The following is a 26,531-nucleotide window of genomic DNA, read 5'->3' as shown; positions in this document are numbered from 1 at the left end:
GGAAAGTATACCAGGCACAATTACAAGTGTGTAACAAGAAGTAGTCATGGCATGAGGGTACGCCACGCAATGACAAGTGAGTTGAGAACTTTTAAGTATAGAAATATTAGAACTGTGTTAAGCATATAAAGAAAAGCCTAGTTCTGCCAAAAAGAATTACAAAGCTAGAACGCTTTGTCTGTAACAGTGCTATAAAACACAAGAAACTGTTGTCATTCAAGGAAGAGAAACCCTGAGCAAGGGAACCTCATTGTGGAAAAAGAGCACTTCCAGTATAACGAACATTTTGTTTTGAAACTTCAAGGGAGAGAAATTCAAGGGAGCGGAACCCTCTTGTGGAACAAGAACTCTTCTGATATTGAGAACTTTTTTGTGTCTTTTATGAACACTTGTGCAAGAACTTCAAAGGTTAGAGACATTTCCCATTTCACATTTATAATTTAGTTTTAGTGTGAGGGTTAGAATAGAACATTTGGTCACAAGGACAGTTTAATTTTGACACCCTGACACAGACCGATCCTTCGTTTTGGTTTAGTTTGGGAAATGTCCTTTAGAGAAGGATCAGAGAGGCGTTTTCCCAACCCTTTTATTTGAAATAGGTCTTTAACCCAAAACATGGCTGACTTGTGCCGGGGTTTCATTCCTGACTCCTCACAGCACCCTGCTTCACCGACCAATCAAACACTCCACTGATTCCTCCAAACATAGCTCTCATAAGCATGATAATATTGTAAGAACTAGTTCTTATCATGCTCTCGTCAATCACTTTCATTCCAAATGATCTTTAAGAAAAGCCCCACATTACTGTCAAAATAGGTGTGCCTAGCCAATAAAATAGCACAAAACTCAGGATTCAAAATAGGAATTCATAGACCAGGAGCTTGAAGTAGCTTGTGGGTTTCAGGATTTTGCTCTGACCAGGAGTTGGTCATGTGACCCAGGAGCTTTTAAAGTCCACTCTCGTAAATTGAGTGCCTGCATGATGGCGTAACTTGTCTTTTTATCCAAATTTGCATGCACTCAGAATGCACATGCCTTGAGGCCCACTTCTATTGCTTTGGTTCTATGTTTTGTACTCTATTGCAATTTCTGTTGAATCCCCTGTCTCTTGCCATGTTGCTTTACCTATCTGTCCCTTTTCACATTCTCTTTAGAGTGATTTCCCTTTTATTTTTTTTACATTTCTTTTATATCATGTCTTCCATCTTGCTGCTACCTCCCATTTATTCTTTACCTATCCTTGCCACTACTTCTGTTAATACCTCTTCTGCCACCTCTTTTCCTGTGCTGTAACTTTTCCCAGTCTTTCTCTCTGCTGCAGAATGGGGCACTTATAGATAGTATACCACACATCTAACTTCCAAATGAGATGCAACTAGTACTTTGTGTTCAGTACATATCACCATTCATGTTTACATTTCCTCTAGAGGGTTACTAATCCTCTTTTTACATAAACTCAGACACATAGAGTTAATATCCAGATAGACATACTGGTGTGGCACCAGTTGGCCTGGGGAGCCAAAGGGGTAGCTGTTTGTGTTAAGGTAACCTGGCTCTTTTAGGCCCTACCCAGGAGCTAAATAGCTCCCAGCAATTTTAAACTCTGAAACTATAGCGTTCAGCTAATCATGTTTATGGCTACTACACGGATGCCAGAAGGGAAGCATAATTGATACATAACTGGGAAGTTCTGGAGACGGCTATTGGGTAAGCATTTTAGACGTGACCTTTTGAAGCATTATGGTGTCCAGATGTGTGTGCTTTTCCGGGTCATAGATACTACAGTTACGTTTTTTTCTTAACATGCAACTATATTCCCCCTTGAACATAACTTTTTTTTTTTTTTGCAGCTTTGAAGGCCATGGGCAATGAAGCCTTTGCCAAAGGGGATTATGAAACTGCTGTGCTTCGGTACAGTGAAGGCTTGGACCGACTGAAGGACATGCAGGTCTTGTACACCAACCGAGCCCAGGTCAGTGTCCTCCACTCCTGATCCGAAAGGCAACTTGAACCACACATTGTGAGTTTTCACCTCCCAGAGAACAGCTGGCTACCCGAGTAAAATGCTGCAAGTGTCAATTGTGTTAGGTCTGTGTTCACAATCTGCAGTAGGTACAGCGCTCCAGGCTGAGGCTTATAGGAATCTTCCCAAGTGGACTGAGTGGTCTTCTAATTAATTCAGTGTTGATGGCATAGATTTAAAGGAGTTGTCAATGGTAAGAACTACTGTTATAGTGCCTCTACGCTATGGGTACAGATTTCAAGTTGAAATTAAAAGCCACTTGCCCCTCAATTCCCCACATACAGCACACTAATCCTTACTCGGCAACATTCCGTTATCGCAAGCCAGTTGCTACTGGCGAGTGCATGTTTTGAGGCCTCAGTAAATTGTTCCATCACAAGATTTGGCTTTAAATACCACAGGCTAAAATGCCAACAATGGTATTGCCATACATGCTATATTTGTAGGGATGACGAAGGAGCATAGAGAATGGATAGATGCATGGGTAAGATGGGTTCAGTGAGTTACCCCCTGACAATGAAACCCTAAAAACAAGAATGCTGCTGGCCTTGTGCATTGCTAACGGCATTAAAACGGCAGCAATGTGCTATAGATACCTGCTAAACTCGATCATTGCTTTATTATCCACCCTCCCTCTCTTTTAGATCTGCCAGAGTGCCTGGAGACAATGAAAATGGCAGTGGGTCGTGGTATAAATCCCAACTTCCCCTACATAAGATAATGAAAATGCGGCCTAGAATTACTATTTTAAATCTTAATGTTTTATAAAGTATATAGACAGGTGCTGAAAATAACTGTAGCAGTTTAGAAATAATTTCTGCTCTATAATATTAAATATATTTTCTCTAACAGCTCTCTGTTCTGTAATGTAGTTGCGTAGATTAGTTGTGATAATACTGTTCCAATGGTGATCTTTGCCCGACAATCTAAATGCCTTTCTACAGTTCTTCATACTGGTGGTTAGTCTGATTCTAATCACCTCCGACTTTTGTAGATTAGAAAACTGAGGAACAGTGAGATGGAGTCATTTGCCCAGAATAACACAATTAAAATCAGTTCTGAAATCTGAGATTAGAACTCAGACTCTGCAATTTAACCAGTAGACAACAAATCAACATCTCGTGCGTGACACAACCTCATATTTTGCGTAGCTGTGAAACATGGCTGTCCATTCCTAGATTAAATTGTTCCTTCATCATTGATTGCCCACAGGAGCAAGGCATGAATATATTTTCAAACATTGATTAGCAGAGTTTGCTAATCAAACGTTTCTTGCTTAGTAAATGTATTTGATTAGCAATGTTTTACTAATATTTTTTTATATCACCTGATGTTATTTGTATCTAAGACATAAAATGAGCAACAATACAGCATTTTTGTCTACTGCCGAAGTAGGACATTAATTAGATGAGTTTCTGTAAGAAAAAAAAGGTTGGCTTCACGAATGGACATAAACAGATATGAAAAAGGCTCCGAAAACCATTTTTAGTGCATGTCTTCTTGCAGTCTGTGTTATGCACAGCCTAGTGTCCTGTAGATGATGTGCTTGACCAATCATTTCCTGTGCAAGGAGAAGTTCAGACGTTTCATAACTCAAAAAGTTTGCAATATTAAAGGAAAGTCATAACCCGGGACAAAGTACGTAGTATGGTGTTGCGGCAGGCAATTGTCAACTTAAGGCAGACAAGATGTCCATTGACTGTCATTGATAATAACTGTTTTCAATATAGCATTAAATTTCACTTCCAGGGATAGCAGGTACACTAACGCTCCTTAAGCCTGAGCCAGGTAGGCCCAAGTACAGCATTCCAGCCCTGCGCACTCATGAAAGAAGTATTTATCGCCATAAAGCTACCATCTGGGGTGGTGATCCTTTTTTGGTTTGTTTTTTAGAAAAGTATCCTTTGCCCAATTCAGGCTGCTCCTAAATCAGAAATTACACACATCTGCCATTTGAAAGAACTTTTTCCGGGACCTGTAGGTGAGCCAGGAGGTGCACCAGTGAGCAGGCAGCGGGGATACAGGGTGCTGGTATTCCAGTGGAGACTTGTCCTGGGGCACCAGTTCCAGGTAAAGGATGAAGTCTGGGCAGAGGCGCAGCGGCACCAGCATAAAATGCTGGTGGTCACTTGCAGATTCGGCTTGAGTTCCCTGCCTCTGGATAGGCCAGCTAACCCCCGCAGGTGGTTAAATATAATAGAAAGATAATCATAGAACAAAGCTAGCTATGGAGGCTAACTACAGTGTTATGGTATTGCAGTAGATCTGTAGATGTTCAGACTGGATAGAACTACTGATCACTATTTTTGTAAACATAGTTGGCTTTGTATATTCATTATGTAAGAGGAAAGAAAGACTGAAAACAAAAGTGTTCTCTTGTCAGTATGATGCACCTTGCCCAACAAAATGAAATATAGGTGACACTGAGATTTAGATACACTAACCTAAACTTTGCTGAAATACAGACAATGCAGTGTTTTGTACAGTAGCAATAGTGTAATTATGCACTAAATGCTCAAAACTAATAAAGATGAATGGGCAGACCTGATTATTTACTATTCAAGCAAGTCATGGAAAGTGAAACCCTGCCGGCATCATGGAAGGAAGCATTGATCGTGGCGATCTTTAAAAAGGGGATTGGAGTGACCTGAAAAATTACAGGCCCATTTCCTTATTAGAGTCCATAGGCAAACTCTTTGCATTACTACTGCTGTGATTTGAAAGCCTGGGCCAAAAAAGCAGACATCTTAGACGAGCGACAATCTGCATTTGTAAGTGGTGTGGGAACATCCCTAAACTTGTTCATTTTGAACCTATTGAAATTAAGAGCATTAGAGACTAAGAGGAAAGTATACCTTGGATTTATCGATCTTGAACAAGCTTTTGATGGTATTAGCTGGGAATTGCTTTGGACTAAACTGAGAAATTGGGCCTGCTCGGAAGATCCCTTGGAGGCAATCCAAGCGTTATATTCCAATACATCGATTCAAATTCAGTTGTGCAAAGATGGCAACCTAACGATGAAAATAAATACCTCTCCTGGGATCAAACAAGGATGGGCCTGGCACCCTTTTTGTTTGTTCTATATTTAGCTGACTTGAATGATTCTCAAAAATCAGTTCGGGCCTTTCCTCCAAAAATCGAGGAGGGAGAAATCCTGTGGATTATATGTGCGGATGATTTAGTTTTCGTTGATTTAACAGCTATTGGATTGCAACGGCGCCTTAATGCAATGAAAACCTATCTGGACAAAAACGACCTGAGAATCAACGTAGGAAAATCTAAGATAATCCTCATGCACTCAATCCAAGGCGGCCGTAAGTACAACAAATTGGGAACTTTCAGTTGAAAGATTGAAAATAGTCCTCTAGAAATTGTTGACTCAATAACATATTTGGGGGATATCTATTAATAAAAACATTAATGAATTGGGCCAATATATGGTAATCAAGGAAAAACTCCTGAAATTAACAAATCAGGGGAGAGCTCTGCATCGACGCTATGGTACTTTTTCATTGAGCTCAATTGTCACCTTTTTATAAGCAAAAGGTGACTCCAGTCATAACATATGGCACCCAGTCCCTATTGAATTAAACTTCGAAGACCTGGGATTTAAGTGAAGGCCTTTTTTAGAGGATGGTTTTGAAATTACAAAATATATCTGCAGCTGTCATAAGGTCTGAACTAAGATTACAATCTTTAACATCAATTGTTTTTTGGAAATCACTTTCCCTTTTTTGGAAATGTATCCTAGACTTTCCTCCAGACCCATATGTAATACTAAAAGGGATTGACTTACCAAAAAGTAAAATCTTGTCGAGTTGGAAATTGAAATGCATAGGGCAGCTAAACAGCTTAAACATTGATCTTGATACTCTAAGAAACAACCCCAACAAGGAAAAAAGGTTTGTTTTGGAGAAAAATTGGATCGAAACTATTAAGCTAAAACATCGGAGTAAGCTGTGCATTAAAATCATCTGGGAACATTGGAAAATGAATGAACTACCGGCATACTTGATGAAATTTCCATCGTTGTGCTTTAGGGACCTACTCCTACGAGTGAGATAAAATATTATGGGTTCCAAAGAGCTGCTTTTGGCAAGTTAACAAATCACGATTCAAGAAGCGACTTGCAGAATCTGTATGAAAGCTGATAAGATTGAAACAACCAGACATCTGTTGATAACTTGTGCCTTGCTAAATGAGCAGAAAATGAAAGCCATGCCAACCTTTTGAATGACTTTTTGGGGAAGATCAACTTTGGGAGAGACGTCTAGTGGCAACTAAAATTGGCACAACAATTGATGCGTTGAAATTTTTAGATGAACTGTTAAGAACTGAACTAATCACGTAGAATGTTGTGCTTAGGGAATCATCCTGCTAGACCCAATAGGTAGAACAATAATTACTAAGTATTTGATCTGGAACTGAAATCGAAATTTTTTGATGTAAGGTGGAAGATTTTTCTTTTCTTTTTCCTTTCTATACTCTTCATGTAAAGGAATGTATTGAATATGTATGTTAAAGGTTGGAAGATTAAAAAAAAAAAATGTTTTATTGGTTGTTTAAGTAATTTTGCATTATGTAACAACTTAATGTTTTAGGACTGCATTTGCAAGACTGTCTTTTAGAGAAAATAAAAATTAAAAAAAGGTTAACACATACTGGTCTTTGCCAAACAGGATATAGTTAGCTTAATAAAAGTATTGTTCTGATTACTTCTGGTTTGTAATTATTTGAAAAAAGAACTTGTCTTGCCTAGCACTCCGACACAGGTCTTTGCCACTTGACTACTGCTGCACTCTCTCTCCATTAGCCCCTTTTGACCTTGCAGTGAACAGAGAAGATGGCTGAGGTAGCCCAGAGGGCAAGAGAGGAATACAGTGTGAGCTGCTGTTTCATTGAACAGGGTAATTTAAATAGCTAGCTGTGCTACACAAAAGGTAATTTAATGAGAAAATCTACAGAATTGCATATGCAAATTGCTATGCGACACTGCTTATGTTGTGCCTTGCAGGAGTGACAAAAGCCAACACGGATACGTGACAAGCACATTTGGACCCCTTCTTTTGATACCCCGCACCACCCCTTCACCTCCCCCAACCAGTCCTGCAAAGGGTTTCTGGAAAACAGACATGTTTATGGGGGCGTCATGGAAACTGTACCCTGTTGCAGTCAGCCCAAATGTCCTCTTTGGCTCTCTTATTCGAGTTCTCTCAGGAATGCTGAGCCTGTCCTTCCTTCTTGTTGACCCCTAAATTGTAGGTGTGTTGTAAAAATCTCAAAAGAAATTTGGATGCATACAGCATTCAAGGTAGCAACTCTTGCTATCATTTGTCTGTTAAACTTTGTCAGGGAAGCCTGCATTTGCAGAATCTAGGGTCACTTTTCCAGTGTATTCTTTATTTCCTAATTACTGGACCAGAGACTCTTTAAAATCTCTAAAAAGCTGTAGTTTCAAGTGGATGTTCATATAAGTATACTGTCCTATTGTTATTGTTTCAGGCACACATTAAGTTGGAAAAATACAAGGAGGCGATTACTGATTGTGAGTGGGCGCTAAGGGTAAGAGATTTAAAATTATACCCTTGTTGTGCATGCATGATATATTGGTGATCTCTGATTTAATTTAAAACATGCGTTTTGAACTTCTTAAATATGAATGAGTTCCTCAACCTGTTCTTCATGCATGAGTCTAGCTGCCTTCTCTGTGTTTGATCTGCAGTTTTGTCACTTGGAAAGATGGGCTCTGTTCTTCCACATTGGAGGATGACACCCAATCTGGAATTCAGGAATATATTATTTGGCTCAGTATAGTAATCTGTATTAGCCTATTTGATGTAAAACATTTGACTTTTTGAACAAATTGACCTTTTTTTTTGCATGCGGTCCAAATTGACATTTTTGTTTTAGGTCAAATAGGTTAATACCTATTTACCTGAACATGAGGTGCGGGCGTTGCGGGGGTGTCCCCCGCTCCTCATGTTCATGTAAGTAGGTCAAAAGGGAGTTGTGGGGGTGTCCCCTGCATCCTTACCAATGGAGGTCAATTTGGTCAAAAGGTCAAATGTTTTTAGGTCAAATCAAACATACCCAAACCTAGTAATCGTTTAGCTGGTTTGGTTTTGATCCAAAAATTCAGGGGACCTTATATACACGTGTGAACAAGCGCATTGTATACATATTTTTAAAAAAATAATTATTTTATGTTATTTCTTTAGTTACTTAGATCAACACATTTTGTTCCAACACTGGTAAAGCATGTTTCCTGTAGATTTTCTTTGTTTTGTGTGTCCGTGCTTTGTCCTGAGATACTGCAGGCGCTGGTTTGGCTATGGCTATGGCTGCAGTGGTTGAGGGATTTAGTAAATACAAACGAAGATGGACTTAATGCACATATGCTCAGAAAAGGTTGATGGCAATTCTAGTTAGTACTGCTATGCCTCTTTCCTTTTCCTTCACACGTTCAGGATGCTGTTGCCAGGTAGGTGACTGGACTCTAGCATGATGAGGAGCAGCAGAATAGAAAAATAAAGTATTGGGGAGTGTGCGTAGCACTGCCCCAGTTTGAGCCCTCACGCCTCAGGTCATAATCGCATTGATGGGACAAAAGCCTCGATAAGCAGCAGCATTGTTTCTCTTGTCTAATTCTTTTTTTAAACTTTTTTTCTTCCCTTTGCCTTGATGACTCGGTTTACAAGGCTTAGATGCTGCAATTCATGTGGCAAGGCTTTGACAGAATTTAGTGTTTAGGAGCAATAATTGTTGGGCAAACTGTGTCTTGTGTGATGCCCTTTCCTTTCGAGTGCTCCATTGTATCCAATAAAAAAGGTAAGTACACATTTATTTTCACCAGCACCTGGGGAGATGACATGTTCAAATCAAAGTTACTCGTGGTTAATGGGGTTTCAACTGTCCCCCGAGCATGGCGATGATAATGCACAACATGTGATGGATCCACCTCAGGCTCAACGCTAGACAGATTGATCCCAAAGATCCCTGATGGCCGTGCAGCCTACTCAATGGCATAAGAAAGCACACACAATCGCCATAGTGGCAAGCAGTGAGGCCACAATCCAGGATCCCACTGGGAAAGTTCTTTAGGCTTCTTTAGGCAGAGTGTGGATGGTTGTAGTGAGGGGCAGGGGCGTTAAGGGACTTGTATGAGATATAAGAGAGCACAGAGTAGATCGATGGACTATGAGGGTTTAACAGTCGCACCACAGAAACAGCTGAGAGCATATAGTTCTATACTGATGGGATTAAAATAATATTTCATTGCCTGAGATCAGTGTTGCTTGAGTGTATGATGTCATTGCTAGAATGCTTCTGAGTGTCTGGAATGTTTGCTGGTAAGTGAGAGTTCTAACTCAAGCAGTTGGTGCCTGCTAGCCTGGTGGGAGCCAGTGGGTCCTCCTTGGGGCTTAGGTCCCTTCTGGGGCCCTGCCCCTCAACTGTGTCATCTAGTTGCCATATTGAATAAAGGAACTTGTAGGGACCTAAATAAAGAAATAAAAAGAAAATAATATTGCAGTTCAAATTCTTGTTCAACCCAAAAAGTGAGTGAGTAAATCGCCAATTTAAACTCAGCAAATAGTCTTCCTCGACTGTGCAGGTTTACCACAGTCCATTGTCCTGCTTTCTACCTATTTAGGGTTTTATCAGAGTTGGCCCGTGACCTTCAGTTCCTATTTTCATCTGGAAAAATCTGCCAGACATTCCCCTCTTACACCAGCTACAACTCGGGGATAGAGATTTAGTGCAGAGAATGGTAGGATGACATGCAGGATGTACAAGGAATACCACAAGGCCTTGTTGACTCATGTGATGCCCCGAAACTCCAACCCTAAACCTGATGAATGTGACCATAAAACAAAAATTAGGGGTCAAATGAAGAAAAGTAAAATTCTGTTCACCCAACCGATGATGACATAAACTGATGACATGTCTCAACCGCAGAAATTGGCATGAAAATCAGTTCTTCATGCCTTCTGGGGAATCAATGGTTTTTGGGAAAGTGGGGGTCTTTTCTAAATGAGCCAAGATGAGGAGTTCTAGAAAGCCTCTCTCACGGCACAGAGGGAAGGAGGGCAGGTAGTAAGGCATGGTAACCAAAGGCAATGGGAGTATTGGACGTTTCCGCTATTTTTCTAATCAGCAAGCAGACATTCTAGTATGCTGGAGAAAAGTAGGTGGGAGAAAAAAGAAAGCAGTTAAATAAGGGATTGTGACTTTGTCTCCCTGTAATTCTGCAAATCCCTCAGCACCCCACACCAAACCCCAATCCTACAAATCCATTCTGCCAAGTGAAACATGGTGTCTGAGCAACCACCTGAAAACAGCTGCAGCTATTCCCTTTTGTATTTGTTAGGGAGAATTTTGATTTCTGTGCCAATTCCCTTTAACCTTAGAGACTCCCCAGCTCTTTTGCTGGACTCGGGGCTTTTTAATTTTAACTCCTGAGTGGGACTTTTTTCACTCATGTGTGTTTCCTGAGTAGGATTTCTGTGTTGCTTACCGTTTAAATGAGTCTGGTCAACTCCATTGGTATCTGCTTTTTGCATTCTGTCTCACAGCACCTTGAGTGCCACTGAGAAGTCCCTTGGACTTCTCTTAATGTTTACCTACATTTTCTTGGGTGAACTACTGGTCAAAAGAATAGTAGGATGACTGCTGTCTTACTTGCCCTTTCTTTTGTGGGTCCAGCACACACCATCCTATGTGGAGTGCTGGGGGGTTACATAGTAACTCCTTTATCCCACTTCTGATGTAACTTTCTGTTACACTAGCTAACTTGAATGGCTGGTGGCACTGGTTTCTTTTTGACTACCTTGTGCCATGTATCTGCAGGTTGATTCCTCAGCTGCAGTACAGCACCCAAGGGTGACCATTGTCTCAAAATGGGCCCCGACTTCTTTTTTGCCATTTCTCGTCAGTTAGTGCCTTCTGGGCTTTTACTCTGTTTGAATCAGGATTGAGTCCTTTGTGCATTTCCCAGGCTCCACTGCATCTGGAAAGGCAGGAAGTGATGCAGGGTCCTGAAACCTCCCTGTCCTTTGTCTCTAGGTGTGCCTGAGTGAAACCACTTCTGATTGGCCAGGCTGTCTGTCCAGGAGGACAGCTACTCTGCTGGCTGATTGACAGCCCAGGGCTGTGAATGAATGGGAACTTACCTAAAAGGTGAGGTTTTTGGGACTAGAGGGTAGAGTCCATCATTGGAGGACAACATCTGACAAAGAAGATGTGAAGACGCCAGCAGCACCTTCTTGGTCCGCAAAGTGCCTGGTGAAGCCCTGAAGCTGTGCTGACCCAGTTTCATTTCGACTGGGAAGACCAATACGGGACGACTTCCTCCCTTGGGCTGGTGGGACCAACTAGCCTTGAGACAAGCTTAATTTTGGTGCAATCCCTGACTTGCTGTTACTTTCCAAGGCTGCAGAATACTAATGCCCGCTGACCCCTGACCATCATCGAGTGCATTGTCTTCAGAAGTGCGAATCCGGCTAAAAGTTTGTGGGCATACAAAGGACCCTACAGAAGCAGGAGAATCTTCATCCAGAGTCCCTTCACCAGAGTCCACGACTGTGGGATCAAGTAACTGCTAACCAAAGCTGTTGATTCTTCTTTGGCGCTGAGAAAAAGGTGGTAAAACCACAAAAGGAAGTTGAATCAAGGAGAATCCATTACTGCAGAGCCCCTCTTTAGAGTGCTGCCTCAGAAGCCCGCCAGACACCTCCCTTTCGTCACCACGAACAAGGACCAGGAAAAAGGGTCTGCTACACTGCAACATGAAGGCACCCAGCTGGAACAAATTCTTCAGTTCACACCTTTTGCCATTTCTGGTGCTTCCTAGCTTGGGGAGTGCTATTCTACCCTCTTTAGAGTAGACATCAACCCACTTGCACTGGCCTTGCAGCTTGTGCTTCTTCAAGGTGGCTCCTCTTGAGCTTCTGTGATTTTCTACTGAACTACTGACTTTTCTAAAACAGTTTCTAAGAAGAGAGGATCAGAACATTGAACTAGCGCATTGACTGTCCTAGCTCCCTAAAGGCCCCCTTCAGAACCTATTGGCTTTGGCAGTGCTTGTTCCATTGCAGGTTTTAATTGTTGAACACTATTATTGCTGGGATAAAAGACTACCTACATCCCTCTGGGAGAATATAACTGTTTTTCAAAGTACAAAGTATGTTCTGATCCAACTATAACTTTTCCCTACTTATAACTCAATATTGCAATGGTGATCACAAATAAGTGTTGTTACTGACTTCAAATGACGTCACTCAATATGCTGAAATATGTATAACATATGAAAAGTTACTCATCTGCTTTATTGCTCTTGTTGAATTGAATCCTAAATTTTGGGATTCATGTTATTAGTAGTTGCTGTTTTTTAAAGATTGTCTAATTATCCTTGTGTATATATATAAATACGGATTTCTAATATAGCTCTAAGTGTACAAATGTTACTTGGATACCTGTATTTACTGATTTCATTGTATAGCTCTACAGCTCACGTTACCCCTCTTAAGATAAGCCTGGCTACCTACTCAATCACACTACCAACTTGTGTAGTACACAATATTATAAGGTGGGTTACCTAATACCAAGAGATAAGTCTTGTAACGTCCCACACTAGTTGGACTCTACAAATTCTTACCTAACAGTATTCCCAAGGTAAATGCTGTCTTAACACAATTTTATTTCAGAAGATGCAAGGAGCAGTAAACACCTTAAATCCTACTCTGGCTCCCACCCTATGCAAGACCTGTGCCATTTGTGGAAAGGCAAAGGAACACAATTGTGGGGGTGAAGGTAATGCTCAACACAGTGCTGCCCGCATTGACAAATGAATGACTACGTTCAACTGCAAAGTTAACAATTGCCCATCCTACCCACACTACCCTTCACACAGGAGAAAACCCACCTTATGCGCAGAGCACACAATTCTTTGCAAGTATACACTCTTGGGAGCTGCGGCTGACAGCCAGCAACAATTGCATCCCTATTTAATCCCTAAGCAGTCACCATGCTCCAGTTCGCAAAGACCGAATCAAGGAACATAACAGCAAATTCCGAGGCCATTAACAGATGTCCTTGCGTTCGGCCCAAGTCCAGCTGAGGGTCTTAAACATTTGCAAGATCCAACAGTTAAATTCAGGGTGTGATAGATGGGACAATGCTTGCTGTGGCAAAGACAACGCAGCATCATCATCATCTCAAATGTTTGTAAAACTGCAGGTCATTAGCCATTTTAAGGTCTAAAGAAATACAACTTTAGCTTGTTTGAAGGGTAAGGTCAATCAGCAAATGATTCCAATTTGCGATACACATAACCAGAAGGAATCCATCAGAGCCTTGCATTATCCTTGTTGGTGGTGAAGGACGAGCCAGAGGCTTTAGGCTATAATTGAGAACTAGAAAAAACTCACTGAGTCACAAGATTATACTGGACTCTGCCTTTCTACAATGGACAGGATATGCAAGTTAATAAACTATGGCAACATATATGGGCCTCCCCCTATGTTCCTGCTTTGTTTTGACAATCGTCACATCCCAGTGGCCATGGCAAACTCCTTTACTTGTCATGGGGCCACAGCTCTTGGTCTCATCTTTTCTTTCCTGCTGAAAGAACATCCTCCTTTAATCTTTTCTTTGTTTCTTGCATGTTCTGCGCTTTTCCTGCTTGCCACACTTAGCATTGACAACATTGGCCTGCGCCGTATCTAGATAGGATTGTGAACGTTAGCATGTGCCACACTTAGAATTGACAACATTAGCCTGCGCCGTATCTAGATATGATTGAGAATGTTAGCATTTGCCACAATTAGAATTGTCAACATTGGCTTGCGCGGTATCTAGATAGGATTGTGAATGCTAGCATGTGCAAAACCTAGACGTAATCTTGAAAATTAGCCGGCGTTGCATCTAGACGTAATCATAAACACTAGCCGGCGTCGCACCTAGATAGTTTTAAAATGTCAGCATGTGCCACACTTAGATAGAATTATGATTATTAGAACTTGCCCAATTAACCAATTCACGAACGATTTTACCCCTCTGCATATACCTCTCAAACTCTAACCAAACACAACCACAAACCTATAACACAACAATCCGCACAAACTTCACTACACTGCAACAACAAAACAAACCACACATAGACTTGCACAAAAGCACACAACGACTACCGACCAGGAAACACCCGAAGCCCAGCCAACGGAATTCCGGGCTGAGGCCGCCAACAGCACATCACTGCTCTCTTGCACTTCTCCAGCTTACTCCAACTAACTCGCCCCTCCCCCACCCTTTTTCAGAGCTGCCAGAGCACCAGTGGACCACTCCGATGGTGATAGTGCGTGGTACAAATATCCTTTAACATTAACATTGGAGAATTACAATTTCACATGAAATCCTCAGCTAATCTGTCACGATATGAACACCTCTGTAAATACAACCCATATGTATAGAATATGTTATTCTATACATTCTGCCACTGAAGTTTAACAATAAACCTCTCTCTCGTTTTTTAACACATCTGCCATACGCATTTGCATGGCTATCTTACAATAACATAAATAGCCGCTTTTGGTATAGCAGCCATTTAAGGTAGCCTATATGAGGTCCTAGTCATCTTGGAGCTTACGTTGCACAGGAATTCCAGCAACAAAACAAAATGAATAGATTATCCTTTATTGAGCCTCCAGAAAGTATTCTGTGGGATAACTGATTGTTAGTGGGAGGTGTTTCACAGCTCTCAGAAAGCAGCGGAATAGAGCACGCTCGCCAGCATATCCTGATGACCACAGGGACTTCAACCGTAGTTACCTTTTTGCACTGTATCGGAGTTTGCGGTTGTGATTGAGTATCTTGGGTTGTATTGTGATTTATGGGCCCTGTCCCTGCCTTGGCTTATGTTCAAAAAATGAATAATGTGGAAATATTTCTTGGATATCTTGGGATATAGCTTGATTAATGGCCACTAGATCTGCGTTAAACAACACATACTGTGCTAATTATGGTTGCTTATCTAGCAATATACACTAATGAAGAGGGCACTGGTCCTCCCTTCAGTCATTCAAAGCAACAAATCATTTTTTTAATCGGGGTAAAGTAAACCAGATTAAGATGGCACTGTTCAGTGAGCTTCGGCCACATTTGGGCACCATAAAATATGTTCTAATGATTGTTTATGTATATATTTTTTTAATATATATACTTTTTTTATTCAGAAGGTGTACAGTAAGTGACATCAAATTATAACCAAAATCAACCTAGTCCTGGGGTATAATTATACAGACCAGTTTTACGTGTACATTCAAGTTCCACCAACACCCTGATGATGATGCAATTCTTAATTGCAATAACAAAATAAAAATGAAATAAAACGGTCTAAATTTCAATAATAAAGGAAGTCCCAACATTAAGACACAGCAACCATTCTGAGTGTTTTTTTTTACTTTTTCTGCCACTCCACACCCCTCCACCCAGACCCTATCCTCCAGACTGATTGTTCAGTATTTCTCATTTGCTCATCTCCCTATTTTATGAATTACCTTGTTGTGTACTATTTGAGGTTTTGCTAAATAATCTGTAACTGACCTGTCATTTCGTCACTGAGGGTCTTGGCACCTGCCATTGAAATAGCCAGCTGTTTTTGAGGGGCTGCAAGGCAGTCTTCTTCCATCTCCCTCACAAGGGCTATTAATTCTCCCTTTTCCCCTCTACAGTTGGGCATATCCCACAGACGACTGGTGTGAAATAACCCCAAACCTCTTTTTGTTTATAGTGGTTATATGTCTAAGGTGCCCTCGCCAGATGATGGTCAAACGTAAATTAGGAGACGTGGGGGTTGTGGCCACTAGTGCCAAAAAACAGATACATAACAGACCCCCAAAGACCATCATTAAGCAAGTTGCGGGGGCATTTAAATCGAAACCAAAGGCAAACCAACTTTCCCTGGATTCTTATTTCAAGACTATGGCAGGAAATTTGGGTGAGAGAATCCTAGTGACTGAAAAAGTGATTTGGGATGCCACCTCCTCTATTGGGGCCACTCCACACCCCTCCACCCAGACCCTATCCTCCAGACTGATTGTTCAGTATTTCTCATTTGCTCATCTCCCTATTTTATGAATTACCTTGTTGTGTACTATTTGAGGTTTTGCTAAATAATCTGTAACTGACCTGTCATTTCGTCACTGAGGGTCTTGGCACCTGCCATTGAAATAGCCAGCTGTTTTTGAGGGGCTGCAAGGCAGTCTTCTTCCATCTCCCTCACAAGGGCTATTAATTCTTCCTTTTCCCCTCTACAGTTGGGCATATCCCACAGACGACTGGTGTGAAATAACCCCAAACCTCTTTTTGTTTATAGTGGTTATATGTCTAAGGTGCCCTCGCCAGATGATGGTCAAACGTAAATTAGGAGACGTGGGGGTTGTGGCCACTAGTGCCAAAAAACAGATACATAACAGACCCCCAAAGACCATCATTAAGCAAGTTGCGGGGGCATTTAAATCGAAACCAAAGGCAAACCAACTTTCCCTGGATTCTTATTTCAAGACTATGGCAGGAAATTTGGGTGAGAGAATCCTAGTGACTGAAAAAGTGATTTGGGATGCCACCTCCTCTATTGGGGCTATTGGTGGGGATATGGGAGTGGGTGCTCCTGGCCCCAATATCCCCCACACTGAAAGTCCTCATGGGGAAATCGGGGGGGCCCTCTGCTGCCCTCCATTTAGACGAGGACATTGACATTTTAAGTACGCCAAGTGCAAGTGCCACACCAGTGGCCTTTCCTGTGTCAGTTGCTGAGCATCCCAGTGACCAGGTGCCCTCATTGCCTTCCAGGGATGATTCCACAGCATCATCAAGTAGAGATGATGACAAAACCTGGCTGGAGGCACGATTAGATCGCAAATTAAAACCCCTCTATTCTTTGCTCGAGGTGAAGGGTGGCCATTCGATAGGACTTGCTTCCTCGGTTTCCCAAGGACAAATTAATCTGGATGCCACCTTCGTGCTGTTAGAGAGTTTTAAAAAGAGGGTTTTGGAAACCCTGTCCATAATGGATGACTCGATTAGAGATTTAAAAATCAAAGTTAACACTATCATTCAAAATAGTCCTGGGGCTGGTTTATGCTTGGAGCACCCTTTAATCAGACCCTCTGACCAGACGGGGCAAAGGACAGGGGAAGGCATTATTGCCAGTGACTCTGCCGCGTGGCTTAATCCCATGGTGGCACCTACAAATTATATTAGCCCGGAGACTCGAATGGTCAGGGGAAGTGAAGCAGAGGTTGGCGTGGTTCTTAATCTTCCCCCGCAGGCGGCTCCCCTTATAGGTGTGATCACGGGAGTCCGGAGCCTACCAGTGGGTGCTTTTGAATCTTCGTCATCTTTGATGGACAAAGCAACTCACTGGATTAATTCAAACATCATGGGTCCTAGCATAATTCCTAAAACTGTATTGATGGGCAGAAGAGTGGGATGGTTGGGCCCAACCAGGAAGTCTAGTACGGGTGACTGTATAGTGGTCTCTTTTTCTAACTCCATACTAGTGAATCACCTGATAAGCTCCAACTTGACCTGAGGCCTGAGGGCAAATGGCTCCAAATTGGAGAGTATATTGGTGGGCCTGGATTACTTCTATCCAAAGGGGGGAGGGTGCTGGCAGCCGCTCTGGTTGGGCGAGGCCTAGGACCTCCAACAGGGATTTTATCTCAAGGTAATGCTGTTCCTCTGGGTGATCTTAGTGGGGCACATGTCTCTTCCTGGACTACAGCGGGAGGGAGAGCCCCTAATCACCAGGGGCGGGCTGTCGTGGCAGGGAACTGTGCAGTCTCAAATCGTTTTGAGCCGCTTGTCAATGGATGATCAGAACTGACAGAAGGTAAATCCTGGTTCATCTTTGGTGGTGGAACCAGGGCTCATTGCCAGACCCGCCTTAGAGGAAGTATGTTGCATTACTCAGGCGGGAGTTCAACTTAATATCCATGGCCCTGAATCCGGCGAATTAGTCTCTTGGAACATAGCGGGTTCAAGGAACAAGATGCAGTTGGATGAAAACATGAGTACTTGAAGCTCCATGAGATCATCCTACTGCAAGAAACATGGGACTTGGTACTACCCCGTTTGGACGGTTATGCCTCGTATGGTATTCCTGCCATAAAGAACAGGAGAGGGCGGAACTCTGGGGGTCTGGTAGTGTTGGTCAAAGCCTCTCTCCTTTGTGGGGGTTGAGGTGGTAGAGACCAGGATCGAATTTCTATAACTGTTGAGGTTTAAGTTCCCAGGTGTCGAGGGGTTTGATCTCCTGAACTTGTACAGCAGTCCAAATGGGGCAGTCAGGGAGGTTTGGTTTAAAATCAAGGTATTTGGTGATTTGTACTTTGATGACCCTATGAACTCCAGGAAAAGGCTTATTTGGGGAGGGGATTTAAATCTCAAAATGGGTTGTGGTGTCTCTAGGGACCTATATGAACCCACGTAAGAACACATGTTTGGGGTCCTCGAACCAGAAATGGCTGACAAGAGGGTCTGCTCCAGGGGTCTCCAGATGAGCACATGGTTTATTGAGTGGGGTTTGCGCTCGGTAAATGGGCAATTTAACCCAGATATCCCTGGTAAACATACCTTTAGCAATCCTCTGGGGTCCTCCACGATAGACTATTTCTGCGTCACGCTAAATCTATGGAAATACATTGAAAGTTTTGACATGGTCCCGGTGGGGAACAGTGACCATTACCCATTGGTCTTAACCTTGTAAGGTTTAACCTCTGTGGACCACGGTACGTCTAGCTCCTCATGTCAGGTAGAGGCAGATGCGATGTCCCGAAAAATAATTAAGTGGGGGAAAATCCTTGACTCTTGCCTGCATTGGAAAATATTAGATAGCCAACGGTCCTCTTTGTTGGGGATTTTAGACGAATCCAAAAATCATTGGGTAATGGCAGGTCTTTTTGTGGGAATTTTGGAGGCCCTCACGGAGGGGCTTTTTAATGGCTCTGAGACCGATGGGGACAGCAGGTAAACGGGGATTTTTTGATGAAAAATGTAGGCTGGCAAAATTAGCACTTTTATCTGCCCTCGGGTGCCCTGCAGTGGACGGACGTTGCATTGTACAGGCACAAACTGCCTACCACAAGACCCTTGAGCATAGAAAATGGGAGTTGGAGACTATAGCCTGGGAAGACGTTTTGGAGGCTATAAGGGTTAATGATGCCAAGGGTTTTTGTGAATTTGTATCCAGGGGGTTTCGAGACAGTCACTTGGGGACATATGTCGGGGCTTCTGACTGGGCTTCTTATTTTGGCTCCCTGTATGACGATGGCAGAGCCAGAGAAGAGACCCAGAGTGGGGGAGTAGCACTTCTTTTCTCTTTGGAGGAAGTAGCCAAGGCAATTGGGCCACAATCGTGCAATCGAGCTCCTGGCCCTGACGCCATACCTGCAGACCTTTTTATGAGCCAGCTCGACCTTTGGGCTCCTTTGCTGACGAGTGCCTTTAATACCTATCTAAGTTCAGGTCATTATCCCCTGAAGACTGCAACAAGTTTCCCGATTTAAAAAAAATGGAATATCATTAAACCCTCCTCTTACCATCCCATTTCTCTGTTGGATAAAGTATTTAAAATGTTTGGATGGGTTTTTCTGGGGCATTTGGAGTGTTGGCTTACTGAGAGCAATGTACTCAGACATTCAATTTGGCTTTTGCTCGGGTCTGGGGACCATGGAACAGGCACTCAACCTGTATCTACTGATAACAAATGTTGTTTTCTGTAAGGGCGAAACGGTATATCTTGAATTCATGGACTTAAGCACAGCTTTTGACAAGGTTGATCGCTCCAAGTTGGGGGCCGCGCTTGAGTCCATTAGTTGCCCGGCTGACATTGTGACGGTTTGCAGGCGGTCCACTCGAACACCAAAGGCAACGTTCGGTTTGGTCCAGGGGGGAGATGCACTGAGTGGTTCGATGTGATTTTGGGAGTACGCCAAGCATGTGTATTGGCACCGATACTCTTTACCTTATACATCAATGGGTTGCTGCAGGTTCTACTGAACACTGCTATGGTTGTTTTGCTTGTGTGGGGTAGGCCATTCCCCGTCCTGGCATACACTGATGATGCAGTGCTCATAGCCAGAACACCTAAGGCATTACAGGCATTGGTGGATGCGTACTCCTCTTTTATGGCCTGCTTAGGTCCGAAAATAATCTCAGTAAAATCAGCAGTCATGAGCTGCAGTGGTAGCAAGAAGACAATGAAGATGCGCCCCATTGTTTGTATAGGGGATATTATCCCGAAAGTAAATGAGTACGATTATCTGGGTGTGAGGTTCTCTGAGTGTTTTTTGAGTAAGGCACATGTAATAAAACAATCTTTGAAAATGTGCCAATACCTGGGTGGTCTCAAGCGTTTTTCCTCTAGGTGCAAGGGTCAACACCTGGAATCTGCACTCAAGGTCTACTCCATGCAGGTTAAGGCATCCTCTCTTAATGGAGCAGCACTTTGGGGGTTTTCAAAGCCAGGCGATATGCGGGCAAGGGAAAACCGCTATTTTAAAAGGTTATTGGGACTCCCTGGTTCTTCTTCCTGTGCATCTGTACACAGAGAACTGGGGATGCCGTTTTTGGAGGATGAGTGGGCAGCTGCCCCTGGTTTACTTTGGCTCAGAATTTGGGGTAATCCCAAGGCAACATTGTGCCACTTCATTATTAAAGCAACCAAGAGCTTGGATCTGTGGCATAAGATACCCTGGTTCAAATCTGTAAGTGAGCGAATATCCGGGGAAAGTTTTGCAGCCATTCTACCAGCAACTAGGCTGCTTCAAGTTAGAGAAGTAAATTCTTTTAAGAAGGTGGTAATTAGGGAACTTACTGCAATCCGTGCTAATGTAGCGCGGCTATCGCAGGCAGATGTGTATCATCAGCTTATCAGTGGTCTGCCCCCTATGCAGTTGTATCTTACTTGGGCTAGGGTGAGTCATCATAGCTGGCTTATAACTAGGGCACGTTTTGATTGCTTGCACCTGAAGTGGAATACGATAAAGTGGACAGGCTAACCAGACAACCCAAGTTGTCCGGTTTGTGGTGCACCCGTTGAAGATCTGGCTCATTTTATCTTGTTTTGCCCTGGTTATGCAATCATTAGAGGGCAAACCATTTTGCAAGTTTTGAGAGGCACTGACCTGCGTTTATATAGGCCTGCATTGATGTTTCTATTAAAGGTAGAAACGAAATTCACTGCCTGGACTCTGCTTTCTTACTTGAAGGTTGCAACATCACTGCGAAGGGGAGCCATACGAATGTGTACTCTTGCATCATAAATTACCCTGTAACCTGTGTACTTGTATTATATTGGTCATCTTTGTATTTTAGAGATTAATGAATTGCTCCTTTGTTATATTTTATCTGTGGTTATGATGAACTATATAGTATATTGTTGTATTTTAGAGATTAATGTGGCACTACAGAGATTTACGTATTGTTTTCTCTTTGTATTGTGATACTTTTATCTATATGTTTAATGGATATTGTTTTATCCGAATATTTTTCAACTCAATTCAAGTCCAATAACCTATGCTGTTCATAATAGGTCAAGCGGGGGCGCCACTCCATTTCCCTATACTTATGCGACTCAGATAAAGTCGCTGTGAGGTTCTCCATCTCATAAATATCATGGGCTTTACATAACTATTGCCTATGTGTGAGAAGATGCGGCCGTTTCCAAAATATCATTATACAAGACCTAGCAGCAAGAAGCAGACCGGCCACCATATGATTGGTTCTAGTGTAAGTTTTGGTTCCTCCCGCTGGAACAGCCTCCCTGCCCCCTCAGACTTGAGCCAGATCTTCTTAAGTTCCGGAAACTTCTCAAGACTTTCCTTTTCTCCTCTACCTTCCCTCGCCCCGCCTGTGCTAACGTTCCCTCTGCCGCTGCAACTGGGGCTTGGTCCCTTCAGAGTCATACAGGGGCAGACCAGTCCCCCCAGCATCCCTTACCAGCACCTAGAAGCACTAGTGTACAGGTTGTTACAAATGCCATATCATATCACTGGCCCTCTGGATCCCTTCCCCGGACTAGCCCCAACCTGGTCCACCCTGTCCTCTGCACTCCCCTCCCTTTCCCCACTCCCTCTTCCCTGACACTTGCCTTCTTGCCCCCCCCCACTCACACCCAGCACGTGCCCACCCCCCTCCCTTTGGGCACCCCACTTCTGCACTTCTCCCTCTACTCACCTGCACTTACCACCTTGTTCTTGCACTTGCACGGTAGGGTTGTCACAAGGCCAATATAACCGTTTTCTGTTGTTCTACTTTCTTTCCTGTGTTCCCCTCCCCCAAATTGTCTGGTTGTGCCTGGAAACACTTGTGTATAAGCGCCATACAAATGTCCCATAAATAAAAAAATAAGTCTCGCCTTCATTCAGCCCAAAAAGAAGCAACAAAGGAGCCAAAGGCCTCTCAATTGCACCCACTGCCTCCAGCCAAACCAGCACTTCCTTCCAAAAAGTCTGGATCGCCGAACAAGCCCACCAGACGTGCCAGTAAGTGCCAACATTGCCACATCCCTGCCATCACTGAGGGCTAAAACCTCATGCATCTGGTATTGCAAAGCCGTGGATGTCGACCATAAATATCGACACATAAGTGGCCAATGAGCTCTGCCTACCAAGTAGGAAATATCACGTGCCCAATGCTGTCGAACCTTCTGTGACTGCTTATCAGTGGTTACTAACAAAGCAGAGTAAAGCTTTGATATAAGGCCTCTAGGAACACAGGAGTCAAGCACCTGCTCAAAAGTCGTCAAAAAGCAATGCCCTTTAATTGTAAGTATATAAAATTAGACATTAGATCCACACCCAATATCTCATCTAGAACAGGCTTAGTAAGAAAAAAAGCATCCTTCCACAGCTGCCCAGCTTGTATCAAACCTTTCTTGTGACATTACTGAAAGCAAAGTGGCGTGTGGATCTTATCACGTTTCAGGGGGCCCAAAGACAGCTCAAGGAGGAAGGCCAAGTTGTTATTTCCCGAGGCAATGCAGCTTTATTCCAGAGCCCCCATAAGGTAGCTAGTATCAGATGTTTCCTAACTCTCTCCGGGAAACAATTCCCAGGTACCCACAACCATTCCCCCACAGTGACTGGGATCATCAAATCATTCTCAAGGACAGCCCATAGTTTATCTCTACTACTCCAAGGATGGTCCAATAGGATCCTTAGCTGCGTCCCTCTATAATAATTGCATAAATCTGGAAAGCCGTCCCCCCATACATTCCATTGTTTGGCTGTATCAGTGTACTTCAAGATACACGTGGCTTTGCTGTGTTCCATAACAAACTCAAGAGGGATTTTTATCTGCAGAACTTGAAACAAAAACAATAAACGTGGGAGGGCATTCCTTTTAATTGTAGTGAGACGACCCGCCCAGGAGTGAACCAGATTTGTCCATCTCACCAAATCTGACTTAATGGTCGCCCATAAAGGAAGGTAATTTATACTATATAGTTGTGCCAAATCCCTAGAGAGCGTAACCACAAGACAATGCAATTCTTCTGTTTGAATGTGAAGACCCTTCCGGGGGACCCATCTTGATAATTTGGGTGCATGGTTAGTCAAAGGCAAGACTTCTGATTTCTCATAGTTTAATTTAAAACCCAAACAGGTACCATAGGCCTCTAAGGCTGCAATCAACCCTGTCGGGGAAGTCTCTGTATACCGTATACGTATATCAGTACATCATCAGCGAAAAGTGCTCGTTTGTATTCCCTCCCTTGTCTTAGCAACCCACAAATTGCCTCGTCTCTATGAATAAAATCAGCTAGTGGCTCCATGGTCAAGGCAAAAAGCAAGGGGGAGAGGAGACAACCCTGTCTGGTGGTGCTCTCCAGGGGAAACATATCAGACAAAAGACAGTTCACCATTACCTGTGCCCTTGGATTCCTATACAAGGCCAGTACATCCTCACACCAATGAGAATCCAATCTGATTTTACCAAGGACCGCCCTTAAAAAAAGGCCACGTCGAAAGCCTTTTCTGCGTCAAGTGAAATTCAAATCGGATCCTCATCTGAAGGGTCAATTGAAGGCATTAAGTCTTTCGAATATTATCTGCTCCCTGCCTACCTCGCACAAAGCCCACTATGTACCAGGGTGGGTAGCAACATTCACAGGCGCTCCGCTAAGAGACACTGCCAAAAATCTTTGCACCAACATTTACGAGAGATATAGGGCGGTCAGAGCCACAGTCAAGCCTATCCCTGCTCTTCTTTGGAATCACCACAATCCTGGCCTGGGTAAAAGAATCGGGGACCAATTCTCCATCCATTATATTATTCAAAAGTATAGAAAGACAAAGGGTTCACAAGGGGCCAAACCTCTTATAAAATCCACTTGTGTAGCCACCAGGGCCTGTGGTCAATCTCGGCTTCATTTTAGCAATGGTCTGCAAAATCTCTTGGGGCTCTATGAAAGCATTTAGAGATGCCAACTCCATCACCCCAGCTCTGGAGAGGCGAACATCTCTAAGATAATCCTCTATTACATTGGTTGGGGCAGAGACCTCACTAATATATAGAGCCCTATAATACTGTGGAAACTGTTGAACTATGCCATCTGGTGTCATCACTTTACATCCCTTGGAATTCCTTATTTTTCTGACTAACCTCTCAGCCCTTTGCTTACAGAGCCTTGCAGCCAATAGCGTGTGGGCTTTGTCCCCTTTTTAAAAATAAATCATTGCTTCAGACATCTAAGTTGAAACAGCCCTGCACCCCTCTAAAAATCATTCAATTGCTGCCGAAGGTCAGCTACAGTTTTACGGTTTTCCTCTAAATCAGACTATCATACATGGCATGATCACAGGACCTAATTTGTTCCCGCAATTGCACATCCCGCAAGACCCTAACCCTCTTCTCAGACCGATCTGCAATAATGAAACCTTGAAGTTGTTTTCGCCGCTTCCCAAACAATGTGCTTACTGACCTCCCTTGTATCATTAATTTTAAAAAACAATTGGATTTCACTGTAGCCTTAAACAAAGTATAATTAAAAGTCCAAAGTTTATCGGTGAGAAGTAGGTAACCCAAGTCCATAGTCGCCATAGCCATATCATGGTCCGTCCATGTTACCACCATAATGGAAGATCTTACTATTTCATGTGCCCTATTAGAGTCCGAAATTATATAATTAAGCCTTGTGTAGCTCTTGTGTTGCGCCGAGTGAAAAGTATGCACCCTAAGATTTGTATGTAGCAACCTGAAAGGACCTGTAAAGTGGTATTTAACAAAAAGATCTCCCAAATACCTTCTGACTCCCTGAACAGGTTGCATAGCTCCCTCCTTCAAAGAAAACCAATCTTAAGATTAATCCACTAGAGCATTAAAATAACCCCCACAAATCGCAATCACCCTACTCCAACGCTCCAGTAAAGAAAGACTCTTCACAAAAAGAAACCTGTTGTTGGTTGGGTACATATAATGCAAAGTGTCACCTCAACAGCATTTAACTTACCCCTAATTGCCAAAAAATGACCCCCTGCTCCTCCTTGGTTTGTAACACTTGGAAACAAAGCGTCTTTTTGGTCAATATCCCCACACCAGCCTTTCGGTCCAAGCCACAAGCCCAAACAACTTTTCAGATCCCATTAACTCTGCTAGAATATTCGTTGCCCTTTTTAAATTTAGTTTCCTGGCCAAATAATATATCCACAGCAGACTGTCAAAACTACCTCCCCATCATTGACCCCTTTTGCAGGTAATTTAATCTATTAACATTTAGAGACCCCACCCTCAACAATGCATCACTTGTCATCAGCATTCACGAATAGAAACAATATGAAAACAATGTACAATCAAAAAGGCAAAGCAATCTTTCGCAGTAACCGGAGCATTCTGATGTCCCACATTGTTGTGACAGCATCTCCTGCATCCTACAGTAAAGCATGGCCCAAGTGAGCCGAGTCATTTCTCTTGGGTCTCTTCCCAGCCTACACCCCGACCCCAGAAACCGAAATCCCTTCCTATAATGGAGACAGCCATATATACACACAGCTGTTACCCTGACACAAAAACCCGTGGCATGCAGACCCAAAGCCCAAACATTCAGCAACAATAAATATGGAACTCTCCAGGTGTGTTCAATTTCTGAAATTTCCTGGAACCCCTTCGCTGTCCTCTCTGTGGCTGAAGTTGTCGAGTGGCATCAGTGGAAAGCGGCCCTTGAGTGTCCTACTAGGATTCTCAGATTAAGCCCCATTCTGTAAGTGTTCCAGGGCATATTGTGCCTCTGCCAATGTGGTAACGCGATAATGCTCTTTACCATGCTCAAAGTTGAGAGAGAAGGGAAATCCCCACCTGTAGTGCACATCATTATCTCTAAGCCATTGCGTCAATGGACAGTATTCCTTCCTTGATTCTCTTTTAAGCCCATTATTCGTAGATTACATCTCCTCTCCCTGTTCTCCCATTTTAGTAGCCAAATCCATCTTCATATCCACCAGATCAACTCTGT

At 43.0% G+C, this 26,531-nt stretch overlaps 1 protein-coding gene across 10 annotated transcripts in view; it reads left to right on the top strand.

The window, feature by feature from the left end:
* The window catches only part of LOC138487712 (adiponectin receptor protein 2-like), a 1,243,553-nt gene that overhangs the window by 945,523 nt on the left and 271,499 nt on the right, over positions 1-26,531 (top strand). For all 10 annotated transcript variants that reach the window (XM_069614254.1, XM_069614248.1, XM_069614245.1 and 7 more), the window contains 2 exons: positions 1,851-1,972; positions 7,529-7,588. In XM_069614254.1, the coding sequence (XP_069470355.1) occupies positions 1,851-1,972; positions 7,529-7,588 (182 nt within the window). The remainder of the gene's footprint in view (positions 1-1,850; positions 1,973-7,528; positions 7,589-26,531) is intronic.

The sequence above is a fragment of the Ambystoma mexicanum genome, chromosome 9 (assembly GCF_040938575.1).
Source record: "Ambystoma mexicanum isolate Mex_15411 chromosome 9, UKY_AmexF1_1, whole genome shotgun sequence".
NCBI classification, from domain to species: Eukaryota; Metazoa; Chordata; class Amphibia; order Caudata; family Ambystomatidae; genus Ambystoma; species Ambystoma mexicanum.
The sequence above is the reverse complement of the archived record's forward strand: the minus strand, read 5'-3'. Positions and strand labels throughout refer to the sequence as shown.